Raw genomic sequence first — 15,188 nt, forward strand, 5'->3', positions numbered from 1 at the left:
CCAATTTTTGAATTTTTAACTCAACGGGATTTTGAACCTAACCACCATAAGTTAAAACCGTATTGAGGGGCCGAAACGCAAAAGGGTGTAAATGACATTTTGTTCGGTTTTGAGTGAAGTATACTATAAAATTCGACTGTTTATAAGCTTTCCAATTGTATTTTAGGTGATTTTTCCTAACAGAAAAAAATAACATAAATCGTTGAAGATTGGATTATTTTTGTGACACCCATACAATTTATGAAGCATGAAAAAATTCTGATAAGACCTCAATGTCGATTTTCTCAAAATTAGGCTTTTGTCACTTACAGAGGATCATAGCAGGCCGTGCGCGTGTGTTGATGAGATTTGAATCTGCTGTAACGATTTTTTCCTTCTCCGAGTCACGATAAAAAGAAGCAAGGTATTATAATCCCAAAAATGACATTTGCTAGTGACGTCATTCCTATCGCAAACTCGAACGAGTGCAAAAGAAAGCAAGGCCTGCTCTCTCTTACTATCTTTTCAGCCTCATGCTTGACGATAGGAATGACGACACATGTTTTAATTGAAAATCGTTGTTTACACGTGGGAATAGCTTACCTTGTTGTGTATACCGTGCTCCGAGTCATATTTGATTCGGCCGGCTGAATGGTCAAATGCCCGTTGGTGAATTTTTAATTGTGCTCGCGTTCGATTCAGTGAAGATTTTGTTATACAAGAGATTACGAATGTATAAGAAAAATAGTCCAGATAGTATTCTTGTGCAACAGGAGCCGCCGCTGTATCGACCGAAAAGAGATTGGATTTGCAGAGGAACCCGCAGGACGCAGTTATGCAAGTAAGAAAATCTCTTATGTGCTGGAGTGGTTGAGGCTAGCATTGGGCAAATTTGACCAGGACATCGATGTTACTTAATCGATTCAAATTCAATAAGTCGAATCGATTCACCGATTTAATCGAATCATTTGAATCAATGTTTACGAATCGATTCGAGTTAGAATTCATATGGAAATTTACGAAAGCAAGCTCTCAAAATAAGACTTAACTCAATTGCACATGATTTTTGAATTCCTTCATTTGAACAAAGTTTGGAATTTTTATGTTATACATTGAAAACTTCAAGACCAATTAAAAACTATATTTGTGGTTCATCAACTCATTAAAAAATTCTAATCAAATTCACCTTTTTGAATCGAAACAAAAAATCGAATTAAAACAATCGATTCACTCGATTTTAAATGCTCAACATCGGTTCAAAACATCGATTAATCGGAACAAAAGAATCGATTTTCAGAACATCGATACAAAATCGCCCATCGCTAGTTGAGGCTACCCAATGCTTCTATGGAAACCCAATGCTGGAGCAAGGATTTGGTGAGGGCTTTTGTATATGGGCATAATATTCAATTTTGTTCACATTATATCATACACTCCCGTGCAAAAGTTTGGGTTCACCCCCTAAAAACATACAAAAGTGTTTTGTCCATATCTCTGTGATTACACGTCCAACTGAAACTCTCTATAGCGCATTCGAAAGGCAATAAGTCATTCTTACTTCGTAGGCTTATTTTCCAAAACCATTTTTGGATTTTTTATATTAAATTTTTACTTAAAGTTGAGATTTGCGAATTTGCGTGCGGCTCAGGTGATTCCAAACTTTTGCACGATACATTCCTCATGCTAAGGGGTGAACTCAAACTTTTGCACGATGGCTTAAATAATTTTACTATTAAATAACTGTTTTTGTTCCTTATCCGAAATAAGGATACACGTGTTTTTGGATTTTTTGATTAGGGTGACCATTTCCGAAATAGGGTGACCAGCAAAATCGCGATTTTGCAAAAACTTTATTTTATAAGAAAATATGTCTTTTGAACCACTTGACCCATTTTCAATTTTCGTGGACGAAATGAAAGCTAAAGAAAGAAGAAGAAAAAGAAAAATATTAAAATTTTACAAAACATGTTTTTTACATGAAAAAAATAAATGAGCATGAGCATGATTGACCGCCCGCAGTTGCTACTCCGTTATTGCAAGAACAGCTGAACTTACACAGGGAACCAACAGATGCTCAGTAGCATCTTCAATGTGTAAGTACTGGTGCTCTCATTATTATAACAAACAATACCGGCGCCGGCTGCGTTCGAATGCAGGTCAATTTGGGAATGGGAGAGAAATGTTGACGTGTTACTTGTTTTATGGAAGCCGAGGAGTCCTCTGCACTTCTACAAGAAAACACTGGGAGTTTGGATATGGGAAAGGATTCGTGTTGGTAAACGATAAGGATATAATTTAAAATGAATACGTGAACACGGATGATCGATACTGATAGTGCGGTTACTATGCGAACCGGACACGATCCGAATTCCGTCGCTCGCCCACAAAGGAGCATGCTACAGATTCAACGGAAAACACAACTGATGCGTCGATTCTTTTTCTTTTTCTTCCGCACACTTTGTTTTTTGTTTTCTTTCGAAAAACGCGAACCGGACACAATTGATCCGGATTCCGTCGCTAATCCTCAAAGGAGAATGCAACAGATTCATCGGATCAAACAATACTCTTTTACATGAAAAAATAAATAAAAAAAAAACGTTTTTTTCGTGTTTTGAAGACAAAAGGGGTTGGGACAAAAGGGGTTATTGCTGTTCTCATTTTTTATTTTTTTAAAATATCATAACTTTTGAACATCTCAACCGATTTCCAATCTTTTTTGATGGAATGAAAGCTTAAGCACAGACAAGTCTGTGGCTTAAGATTTCAACTTTTGAGAAAAAATATAAAACTCTGAAAAAAACACGAAAAAAATATAAAAAATTCTTGTTTTTTAGGAAATTTCTATATTTTTTCATGTAAAAAAAATATTCTGAGCTTTCAAGAAAAAATGAGAACAGCAATAGCCCCTTTGGTCTCAAAGTCTTCAAAACACGAAAAAATGGAAGTTAATTTTTTTTTTCATGTACAAACCAATTGCTTGTGAAATTTTATATATTTTCTTGGAAAGTCAAAATCTTAAGCTTCCATTTCGTCCAAAAAATTGAAAATCGGTCAAGCGGTTCAAAAGTCTTGATTTAAAATTAAATAAAAATTTTGCAGAGTCGCTATTTTTCTGGTCACCCTAATTAAAAAATCCAAAAATACGTGTATCCTTATTTCGGATAAGGAACAAAATAGCAAATTTCCACGGAATTCGGTGACCCACTAGGTCAGTTTTTCATGGAATGGCTATTATATTTGAGAGGTTTATTCACCTCTATTTTAGGTTTTTGTCACTTACACCTTTACTTCTAATTCTCTCAATTTCAATCACTGTATTCTTATTAAAATGTACATTCATCTTCGTAATCGTACATCTAAGCGTGAGTGAAGAACTAGCCAGATGAGTTATTCGTTCTTTATTTATTATTATTATCTTAGATTTTAAGCCCTAGGCTGACTCACCTCAGAATTGTTTTTTTTTTACTAAAACGGTGAATTCCATTCAAGTAGAATACAAAACCATAAGCTTCGAACACACGTTATTTTTCGGAACATTAAACTAATTTAATGATTCTTTCACAATTATTAAGTTAAGGGTTTTTTTTGGCAGAATGGCGTATTGAGGAACAAAGACTTTTAAGAGATATACCTATTCTTCAAATTGTCACCTTAATATTACATGCTATTACAGAGGACAAATGGTGATTTTCACTAAATGAATCCCAAATTCATCAATACCTTCCCATTGAAGTACTCTATTCTAAAACAACAAATGCTTTAGTCAGTGTATGGGTACCCATTATGGTGTCAAATATCAGCGGATATATATGTGTAAACTTGACCGGACGTTTTGCAAATAAAACTCATTTGCAGTTCTCGCCGCGTAAATATTCATGAATCTTTATCACCATTCGATCTACGTCAATGGGAAGACAGCACTGTACGAGAAGAGAAGCGAAAAAACATCTATCCCAAAACTGACGCCACTGAGTCAAAGACAACCACCAAGCCGTTGTAAACACCAGACGCAGCTCTTACGCAAGCCATTCCCCGATCGTCACCACTCGCCAAACTAGACTCACCCTGCGGCACATGGGTTTACCCACAGGTATCTTCCTCAAGGAAAGTTTTCGGCATGATAAAAAGCAGCGCACCAACACTAGACACTCGTGTCCATTCTTGCTCATCGACTATTAGATGTTTTTTTTTATTACTTCTTGTTTTGATGGTTTTGTGTTTATTTTTTTTTCTTCTTACGTTTGTTACCACTTTGCTTTTTTTATAATTTTCTGCTATTTTTGGGAGGGGTGTGACTCGACATCTACCGCTAAAAACGCAACTGCGCACGCTAGTCAAAAAGTAGGGGGTAGGTTGTTTAAAATACAGTATCATCTTCAACTTGTCTTCGTTCCGCGACGTATTCATCCATCATTAGCGCCGACATCATCGTCGTCGTCGTCATGTGCTCAATTTCTGAATCGATTACCTTATGTGGCGTGCTCCTTAGCAGAACGTTGAGATTTTCCATACCACATTCGTCAATTTCTTGGTTTTACTAATTCTTATCGATCAGTTCGTTTTTTTCTTTCCTATTTGCGTTTTGTTGGATCACCGATGCTCTCGCGCGGGAATCGATAAAGGCTACTTTCAACATCACTTTTTTCGCTTTAACATTGAATATATATATGTTACTCCACGTATTATAATCTAGTAGTAAAATCTGTGAATAAAAGCGCGAACTTTTGTTGGAAAAGGCTAAAGCACTAACTTACAAGTCCTAGAATTCCCGGGAAAGAAGCAGTTGGGTTATTTCATGCGACTTTTTTGAATTTGCCTTAATTTCTCTTCGATAGGTTATAGTGCTTTAAATCTAAATAACTTGCTATTTATTGTTTTCATCGTTTTTTTTATATTAAAACTATGTAAGAAATCGAAACACAGGAATTGTTTTTGTTTTCAGTTCAGCTCACGATCGCACTGAAGCGCATACATAATAGAAACAGGCACGCTCACACTTACGCGAAGAAATAATAAGGTTACATTTTAACACGACAAGTCACTTAAGTTAATCCGTGATGGAAATCTGTGCGAAGCCGATTAGTGATTTTTCGTCCGGTTGCTCTCCACTGCCGAAGCCGGAGTTCAGCTGGAAGGTAACGGTTTTTAGCGTATTCCGCTGATCGATTAGTTTCTGCAGGTTGGCCGCCATGACGACAATGTCGCGTCCATCGACAAGACCCGCCCCGACGAGTTCGGTGGCAATGCCCTCGGCCGAATCCTTACCAACGGCGAACTCAAACCGGATGTCGTTCAGTTCCCGGCTGGCATTTCGCATCCGCAACACTAAATTGATGGGAGGAAGGTCATCGAGATTTAGACCACCGACTGCGTTTGTGACATCGGCGGAAGTAACCTCCGAACCGGTTGGGGCCGTAACGGTGACCTCGGACTGTTCGGAAGCGTCTTCGGTTTCCGATGCAGAAGAATCCATTTGCTCCAGGCAATTCATGGGCCGTTCTTCCGATTCAGAATCGGAGGAATTCTTACCGTTGTCTTCTTCTTCGGAGGACCAAACCCATTCGCCGGTTACGGTGCGATGTAGACGCCCGGAAGCACCCGGTTGTCGCTTGGCAGCTTTGTGAACTCGTGTGGCCATCGATGGGCCAGTGGCTAGAAGAGTTTGAGTAAGATATTTCCGGTCTTTCGCCTTTTTGAAGAACGGATGTTTAAGCAGCTCGCTGGCAGAGGGACGTTTTGAAGGTTCCTTCTGAAGACACTCGACGATCATTTTCCGGAACGTTTTCCCGTATGCTTTGTACTGATCTTTCTCATCGGCACCGGTATCGATGGTTGGAGGATCGTTTTGGAGGGTCAACATCAACACCTTCATCGGAGGATATTTATGATATGGTGCAGTTCCGGTTGCCATCTCGATCGCGGTAATACCGAACGACCAGATATCGGCCTTGAAATCGTATCCATGATCTTGCTCCATGACCTCCGGTGCCATCCAGCATGGGGTTCCCACGAAAGTATGTCGAACCTTTTGACGCGATAAATCACGACCCGTTGCAAGCCAAGCACTAACTCCGAAATCCGCGATCTGTACGGTTCCTTCATCCCCCAGTAGAATGTTACCTGCTTTGATATCGCGATGAATTTGTCCATTACTATGGAAATACTCTAAACCCTTCAATACTTCCTTCAGTACAGTTGCTATCGTGGCTTCATCGAAAACACCATGCTTACAGTTGACCGTCTTCATCCGGTGCTTGATGATATCGAGCAAGCTGCCACCTTCCAGCAATCGAAGTACCAACCATAGTTCCTCTTTCACCACGAAACTGGTATGATACGTTACGACATTCTCGTGATTACAACTGCTCATAGCTTGGATTTCCTTCAGCAGTTCATCCATGGAAGTGTTCCATTTCTCCAGGTTGATCCGCTTGATGGCACATTTCTCGTTACGTGGTATGCAGTAAGCCCCGTGGACAACGGCAGTGGCCCCAACGCCTATCACTTCCCGCAGCTCGTAATCATCCTTGCTGTTGGGCCAAGGTGTATTCACGGGTGGTACCGGTGCCGCTAGGCTGACGGAAGACGCCGATACCGATACCGTTCCGCTATTACTGCCACCAGTGGCCATTGCAAGATAAAGGTACTTGGATTGGCAGAGAGAGTAACGCACTCACCTACACGCGTCCGTCCGGATGCAGTCGCGACGTTCAACTAAGGTCCCGTACGTTTGCGCCAAATGCTCAAAGCGACCTATCCTCTCTCTCCGGTTCCTTGGCGGCACTTTTGGGGGGCAGCTGGGGTGCGCGATGATGAGTCAAGGTTCCGCGAGGAAGAATGTGTGAGCGAAAGCGAGTACCGAAAAAGAGAGGGTGAGAGAAAGAAGAAACAAAAATCAGTTTTGGTGTGACCAAAAAACAAGCTTCAGTCGTTGTCGTCGTCGGTTCATTACTCGATTTATGATGGTGAGTATATGAATGCAGTGTACGTTTTTAAATTAATATGCAGGCCGGTCGACACGCGCGAGTCAATTACGCACCTCGTGCTCGTGAAGCGAGCCTGCGCGCACGACCGAAAGAGAGCAAGGGCGAATGAGAGCACACACAAAACCAACAAAAAAACAACTTTCCCGAACCATTTACATCTTATTTGAGCGTTTAATTAACGCTACCCACATAGATTTCCATGAATGGAGCACGCAGTAGGTGCAGTGTTCAACAGTTAACATGTTGTAAGTCTCGACTCCAATGTTTATCTATGTGGACCGACGAAAGCATACAACACGCATAAACTGTGTATTCTTCTTTCTCTCTTGCTGCACCTGCGTGCGTGCACTCTCACCCATTCTAATTGGTATCTCACTCTCACGGGCTCACCCTAATCAGATAAATTCAAATAGAGGGGCTCAAAAATGTTTAGTTTTTTTTTTGTTTCGTGTTTAGAGTCGAATATTTTTGCTTTCATATTTTGTGGATCCTGCACCAAGTTCCGCAAAATTTATGATCTCTCCCTAGAAGCCAATGGTATTCAAATACGTAGCATGATGTTACTAAACAAACGAATGGATTTACACGGTATTTGCAATACTATGAAGAAGAGATTCTCTTCTATCTCCTACTAGTGATATTTTCTATCTTGGATCATTCATTTGCTTAAAAACAACGAGCTACACACTCGGTTATCAAAGGCATTTGGGCCGAGATCATAAGTTATGCGAGAAATAAGACTCTCAGACTTGCGCCAATTCAGTATATACAATAAATTATAAAATTAAATAAGTCAATTTGAAAACGGCTGAGCAATTTTTGAAACCAGAAGCATCGCTCATCAATCACAGGAGTATTTTGAGTAATTCTTGTAAACTAATGGGTAACAGGGATTACGATTTACCTGATAATGGTAAAATTTTAGCAGCCTTTAGTGTGCCCAATGGACCCTTTTAATCTTTACAGTATTGCGTGCCGACATCGAAATTTCGATTCTGTAACTTCACCGTCGTTCGGTCGATTTGTATGACAATTTTAGGAAAAATCATAAATGAGTTTTATTTGGGGAGTGGGTCATTTGGCATAAAGCCATTTAGCATAATATCATTTGGCATAAGGCCGTTTGGCATAACTAGAATTATGTCCCTTCTTTCAAAATATGCTTGTTCTTGATAAAAATTGTTTATTCCCAATGGCCCAGACCCTTATATTTGAGATATATGCGTTGAAAATTTTTAATTTGGTAATGGTTCTGGATTTAGCCCAAAATTTGTTGGGACCTAACAAAAAAAAAAACTCATTAAAAACCAACTAAATTGATTAATTGAACATAATGTATTACATGTATCCGTTTGGAGACTATTGCATACAAATGCAAAAATATATAAAATTTCAAAGAGAGAGCACAGGTCATAATTCTAGAATTACTTGTAAAACCCCAAACTGGCAAGTAGGCTCTGTACCGGTTGGGACGTAACGCCAGAAAGAAGGGGAATAATACGAAATTATATCTATGAACTTGTGCGAGGGAAATCATAAATTTCAAGACGTTACACGATACACAAGAATTTCCATAAAGAGTCATTTGGAGCCCTATCACTTGTCCCTAAATATCCAAAATGGTCAAAATTACTTTATAATTAATGAAATGACATTTATTCACTTCTCGGTGGAATATCATGAATTTTTAACCATCGAATGATAGCAGTGCATGATGTCTGCAAATGTCCCTCTAGGGTCCCTACCGGAACCAATATCCGGTGACCATGTTCCCGGCATAACCACAGATTATAATCTCAACAGTGGAACAGATGATATATTATATCAAGTTGATCATTTTCATACCTACTGTTCAACATAGCGTTAGAAGGAGCGATAAGGAGAGCTTGCGTGCATAGGAATGGCACTATTATCACACGTTCTTGTATGCTCCTTGGTTTTGCGTACGATATCGGCATAATCGGAATTGATCGCCGAGCCGTGGAAGAGGCATAGGGGGAGATCCCCCAGTACCGGACACTTAAGCCATTAAATTCATAATTCGAAAAATATTGATTGTATGGGCTCGTGTTACCCATTTATGATAAATATTATCATTTTTATAGTGTACAAAAATAAATTTGAAAATATAAATATGAATTTTGACATTGCGTTTTGATGATGTATTTTAGTACCAAATTGATCGATCTTGAAAGGTGGCACCCAATACCGGACACGATCTGGAAATGCCTCGAATTCTGTAAATTTGAACATCATTGAATGTGTACACTATAGGAATAGTTTATAATTACCAATTCAATGCATTTGCAACATTTACAAGACTGATTTGAGTTTTTCTTAGTTTGCAAGATGCCTATCAAAAACCTCTTTCATATATGATGAAAAATAGCACATTTTACAATGTTGTTCTGAATGTTCATTCTTCTTAATTTTATTGCATGTTTGATACCATGATCGACGGAACCTATGAAAAATGAAAGTATTTTGAGACACTGACGCAATAATTACAAATACATCATATAACAAATCAAGCTGTCCGAAACTGAGAGACAGAGGGTGCTTAACCAAAATTGTAATTTGTCCATATTTAGTTCAATTATGGTACAAAATACATTCATACTACCAAATAAGGATTATGTTCGATCATGCTTGCGGGATCCAATGTATTTTTTCATATTCAAAATAATTACTAAATAGGCTCAAAATTAAGAAGATACGTCAATTTTTCAAAGATTTTCATACTTTTCTACGTTTTTAAAAAGGCATGCATATTTCAAGGATGTATTATTCTACGCAAACACTATTCTACATAAGAGCTTTCTTTTCTTCTAATAAACCATCTTGATTGGACCATGATTTCTCAATGTTTCGACTTTGTCCGGTATTGGGTGCTGTCCGGCACTGGGGCATCTCCCCCTACGTGCCTTTAACAAGGGAGACAACGCGAATTGGGCACATTATCAATACCACCAAGACAAAGTATATGGTCGCTGGTAGACACAGTGGACCAATAGAAGATGTTGGTAGTGAGGTGGTGATATTTTTGAAGTACCGTCAAACAGGGTAACTTGCAACAATTTTCAACTTCAAAACTATAAGGATGAAAAATTTGAGCATTTAGATGGGACAAAAACCATCTGGTACCCTAATCGCCACGTAAAGAATACCACGCGGTATTAATTTTTATCAGTTTTTGGTTTTCTGGGATGTGGGGTAACATGCAACACACAGTGCTACCCAAAGTATACTATTAAAAATATATCCTATATCGTGTTTTTATGATCATTTAATAATTTTCTGCAGTAAAAGCATGACAATAATTAGAAACAGGCTACTTTAATTATAGAAAACTAATTATTTTTGATTGAATTATGAGTATTAAACCAATTCGATTGAAGTCTCCATAGGCATTGCATAGGGTGTCCACACGGGGAAATTTTAGAATATTATAAGTATTGACAGTTATTGGAAAGCCGTTTAAACGTTTTAATACAACTTTGCTTCAAATTAGGTTTAACTTCACATTTTTTTTACGTATTTACGTATCGTATTTAAATCAAAGCGACGTATCACGTATTGATATGTATGTCTTAAAATGGTCTCTGTTGGTGATTTGACACAACTTTCATCATATATCATACAAAAAGTTCGTCTGCAAATCTGCAAGTTAATTTTTAAACAGATTTTCAAATCTATTCATTATTTTTATGAAGAAAACAGGAATAAATCTAATGATAACGCGATTTATGTTTATTTTATAATATTTAGTACCCAATCGGTATTGAATTGATTGAGGTACAAAAAGTTTAATGTTACTGATGTTTAATGTTCAATTATGCCTTTTCATATGTTTTCGATAACAAATGGCAAGAAATATCAAACAATGGAGAACAAAATTGCCCTACAAGGGTAGCCAAGAACATTTTTGAATTTTTATAGTATTTAAGCATCAAATTATCAAAACTTTTATATTGTCAATTTGTACACTACTAAGTACTGTAGCAGATAGCAAATGCCTAGAATGACATATTTCTACCGTTTGTGTGGTACGAGGAACGTTTTTCAGCACTAATTTCATAGAATTTAATGTGTAATATGATTTTCACCTCCAGCAAATCAACCAAAAAAGAAACAATACCCAAACCCTTGCCAAAACATAATGTTGTATACCTAAGGACAATGAACGGTGGAATAAATTATAATAATTCAACTCAATGCTAAACAAAATGACAATTCGGTTACATGTCGAAGTGTTGCATGTTTCACCCCTGTTGCAAGATACTCCGTTTGACGGTAGTTAAGGAATTTGTGTACCTTGGAACTCTAGAAACTTTCGATAATGATGTTACTCGCGAGGTAAAAAGGCGTATTGCAGCTGCGAGTCGGGCTTTTTAGGGACTTCGTAACCAGCTAAAGTCCCGCAGCTTACAGACGAAGACCAAACTCGCGTTGAAAGAGGTCGACCGGAGAGCTTTTGGGGTATTTGAACGTAAAGTGCTGCGAACAATACTCGGCGCTAAATTGGACAATGGCATCTGGCGGCGTCGCATGAATCACGAGTTATACCGAGTCTATAAAGAAATGGATATTGTTAAGCGTATAAAACACGGCGGGCTGGGCATTTAGCTCGCATGTCGGAGGAACGTCAAGCTAAACTAATATTCAGCAGAGAACCAGGGAGCGTCTATCGCCTCCGTGGAAGACCTCGCATCAGATGGATTTGGCAGTTGTGGAGGTCGCTTAACGTTCAGAGCGACTGGAAGCGATTGGCCCAGGACCGGGTCCAATGGATAAGACTTCTTCATTCGCAATAGCAATAGCTAGGAATTGTTGCCCATCAAGTATCAAGTAAGAAAGATCAGTTACAAGTATTCTATAAGGTTTTTTTTTGCATTTTCCTTAAAATTATCATTATTAACCCTAGGTACCCCAACAAATTTTTCGGGTTGGAAATTTTCTCGACTTCCCAGGGCATAAAGTATCATCGTATCTGCCACACAATATACGCATGCAAAAATGGTCATTGGCTTAGTAAGCTCTCAGTTATTAACTGTGGAAGTGCTCATAAGAACACTAAGCTGAGAAGCAGGCTCTGTCCCAGTGGGGACGTAACGCCAGAAAGAAGAAGAAGACCCCAACAAGTTTGGACCTAAATCCGGAACTAATACTAAATTCCAAAATTTCAATGGTTGAATCGAAAGTATAATTATTTATGATTTCTCGCATATCTTTTCATAAAAACCTAACAATGAAAGATTCTTTCTTCTCTCGGTCTCTTTCGATTATAACAGTGCGTTACAAAAGCTTTTGGAAAGTTTTCCACTATAGATCGAAAGGCGATGACCTTGGCTAGCGTTTCATACAAAAACATAACAGAAGAGGTTAATGTGGCTCAGTTATTGATTGAAAAGAAAGTAAACAAACAGTGACTCTCAATGTCACATAGGGTCTTTGGCAAATTAACGCGAGATTTTTCCTGCAAATTGTATCAGAATCGGTCGAACGAGGGTGAAGGTAGAGAATTTTGAAACATTGATGTCGACGCCCAGTACTGTGAAGGTTAGAAATGATGGGAAATGTTTCGCAACGCGTTTTTTTTCGCTTCAAACAGTTACCCAGCAAGATCGAAAGGGCCACTTTTATTTGCCACAAGCGCTCATTGGTTTAAGGTGAACAAGCCTGAAATTTTCAAGAGCACAAATTTGGAGATCCAAACAACCATTTAAGCTGAAAACTCAATCGATTAGATTTTGTTGTGCTCTTGAAAATTTAAGGGTTGGCTTCGATTTATCTTCACCTTAAATGCGCCTTAGGTGCACGGAAGAAAACTTTCATTCCATGCTAAGATGATAACTTGAAAAAATAAGGTTTTGATAAAGTGGACCAAGTGAAAATCTTGAATACCGGCAATAATATGCTGGACCAACAAGCGGAAGTTATAGGATTTTCCATGCATACATCATATAACTACCAAACCCTTCTATCGAACTCTAGAATCGACTTTAAAAATGCAATAATCAAACAGTTCATTGCTTTTGACACTTGGTGCGCTCTGTTTGCTGTTTGCAATTTCAGACCACCTATCCAAAAACGGTTAATAGCCAAAAATCAAAATCAAGTGCAACAAATTATGCAATATTTTAAGCGTGTGCTGGAATAAGGGCGTAAGTCACATGATCGATTTCTCTTCATCGAGCCTCTCTTCCGTATAAAGGTGACAAGATGCAAATTTGTAGCAGCTTTTCACCATATAACGCAAGTTTACATCGTTGTCAAGCGGCCTGAAGTGGAAAAATGCCAACAAACTTGCATTTTGTCATTTTCATTCACTGATGAGAGGATCTATGAAGATAAATCGATCATGTGGCTTACGCCCTTATGATTTATGAATTTCTTTTGATGAATGAGAAGGAGAATCATTAGATGCCGAAAAATTTAACAAATCACTTGGAATGTCTTGCATTTTTTCGCATTCCTCAGCGCGCTGATCGTTTTTGTTGTTATGGTAAAAAGCACTTGGTCCGCTTTGACTGCATACTTTCATCGATTTTTATTGATCTACCAAAGTAAATTTCTTGCATATCTCTCGCAGTTTACAATATTCATAAAATCTGATCAAAGTGAAATGAAGCTAAGATAATTTGGGATCTAATGACATTTTTCTCACGTTTTGACTCTGACTTAACACCGAAAAAAATAATTCAAGGAAGTTCTCTAAGAATTTATCGAAGGAATTATTCCAGAGTACTCCAGGGAATTGTCAAGGATTTTTTACATTTTAGAAATGTCTGAAAAATCCGATAGGTTTTTCTAACGGAATTAGTAAAGTAATCTCTGACGCAACTCCTGTTGGAATACTTCATAAACTTATCCATGGAGGGATCTTCGAAAAAAAAATCCTAGACTCTTGGAAGATTCTCAAGATAAATTGCTTATTAGAAAAATGAGGAATTGCTGGAAAGCTGTACTGTTCCGTGTAGATTTTCGAACAAACACCATTTATTGTCACAACGTCCATGTTTTAATTTATACTTTATTATGCATATACAAATTAACACTCTTTGTATGAAAACGTTGTGGAAAAATATTTTTTGGTGTAGTCCCATATTGAAAAATAAAGGCATAACAATCTCTTTATGAATTTTCAATCCAAATAGCAACGGCAAAACGTGAATTGAGTTGAGTTCTGGACAGCTTGATTTGTTGTATGATATATTTGTGATTTTTGCACCTGTATCTCAAAATTCATACATTTTCAATGAATTCCGTCGATGATGGTATCAAACATGCAATAAAAATAAGAATAATGAACATTTAGAACAATATCGTAAAATGTGTAATTTTTATCATATATGAGAGAGGTTTCTTGCAAACTGTGTGAAACTTAAATTGTTCTTATTAATGTTCCAAATTCATAAAATTTACTAAGAAATACTATTTCTGGAGTGAAAACATTCGATGATGTACAAATTAACAAGAATTCATTTTTTTTGACTTCATTTTTGTACGCTACAAAAATGATAATATTTATTATTAATGGGTAACAAGATTACATAAAACTGGGGGATCTCCTCCTATTCATCGATTGGTATTATAAGCACATAATCCGACCTAAACTATTCATAAATACACTACTAAGCTGAAAGTATGCTCTGTTCCAGTTGAGGTGTAACATTAGAAACAATAGGATAATTAATTGGTAAAATAAAAACAATATTGAAAAACAAATATATTAATTTCAACATCAAACCACTTATCAAAATAGAAGACATCCCTAGTACATGGTAAACCCGATGCGCACGATGAATGAGTGATTCATACGCACTTACGCATGACTGTATCGAGAAGAAGCACCTTCCGCAGCAGTGCAAGTGCAATCGCGCCACAAAAATCCACGATGACCACCTGTGAGATGTACTCGAGGAACTTTAAACTGACGTCAATTGTATTGTTGTCAATTGTACCGCGTATCGTATCGTCGTATTCGTCTTATCGGACAAAGTCAACATCAGGTACAATAAAAAAAAACAAAAGTCTCCCCTCGGCAAAGAATGCAACTTTCTTGCTTCGCAGGTAGGTGCCCAAATAGCTGCTATGTCGCTATATCTATCTGCCCGCTGTCGTTGAATACCAGGCCTTCCCAAACTTTTTAACTAGCGGGCCAAATCTAAAAAAAAAAAACAATATTGTGCGGCGGACATTTTTAAACGCAGTATTTTTTTT

General features: G+C 37.8%; 1 protein-coding gene across 1 annotated transcript in view; it reads right to left on the bottom strand.

Moving 5' to 3' along the window:
* Positions 1-4,218: 4,218 nt before the first annotated feature.
* Positions 4,219-15,188, bottom strand: part of LOC110680277 (serine/threonine-protein kinase OSR1-like) — a 32,942-nt gene continuing 21,972 nt past the window's right edge. Inside the window, exon 2 of the mRNA XM_021856098.1 lies at positions 4,219-6,776. Coding sequence (XP_021711790.1) covers positions 5,027-6,610 — 1,584 coding nt within the window. The 5' untranslated portion in view covers positions 6,611-6,776 and the 3' untranslated portion in view covers positions 4,219-5,026. The remainder of the gene's footprint in view (positions 6,777-15,188) is intronic.

This window comes from Aedes aegypti, unplaced genomic scaffold, assembly GCF_002204515.2.
Source record: "Aedes aegypti strain LVP_AGWG unplaced genomic scaffold, AaegL5.0 Primary Assembly AGWG_AaegL5_hic_scaff_1143_PBJ_arrow, whole genome shotgun sequence".
Classification (NCBI taxonomy): Eukaryota; Metazoa; Arthropoda; class Insecta; order Diptera; family Culicidae; genus Aedes; species Aedes aegypti.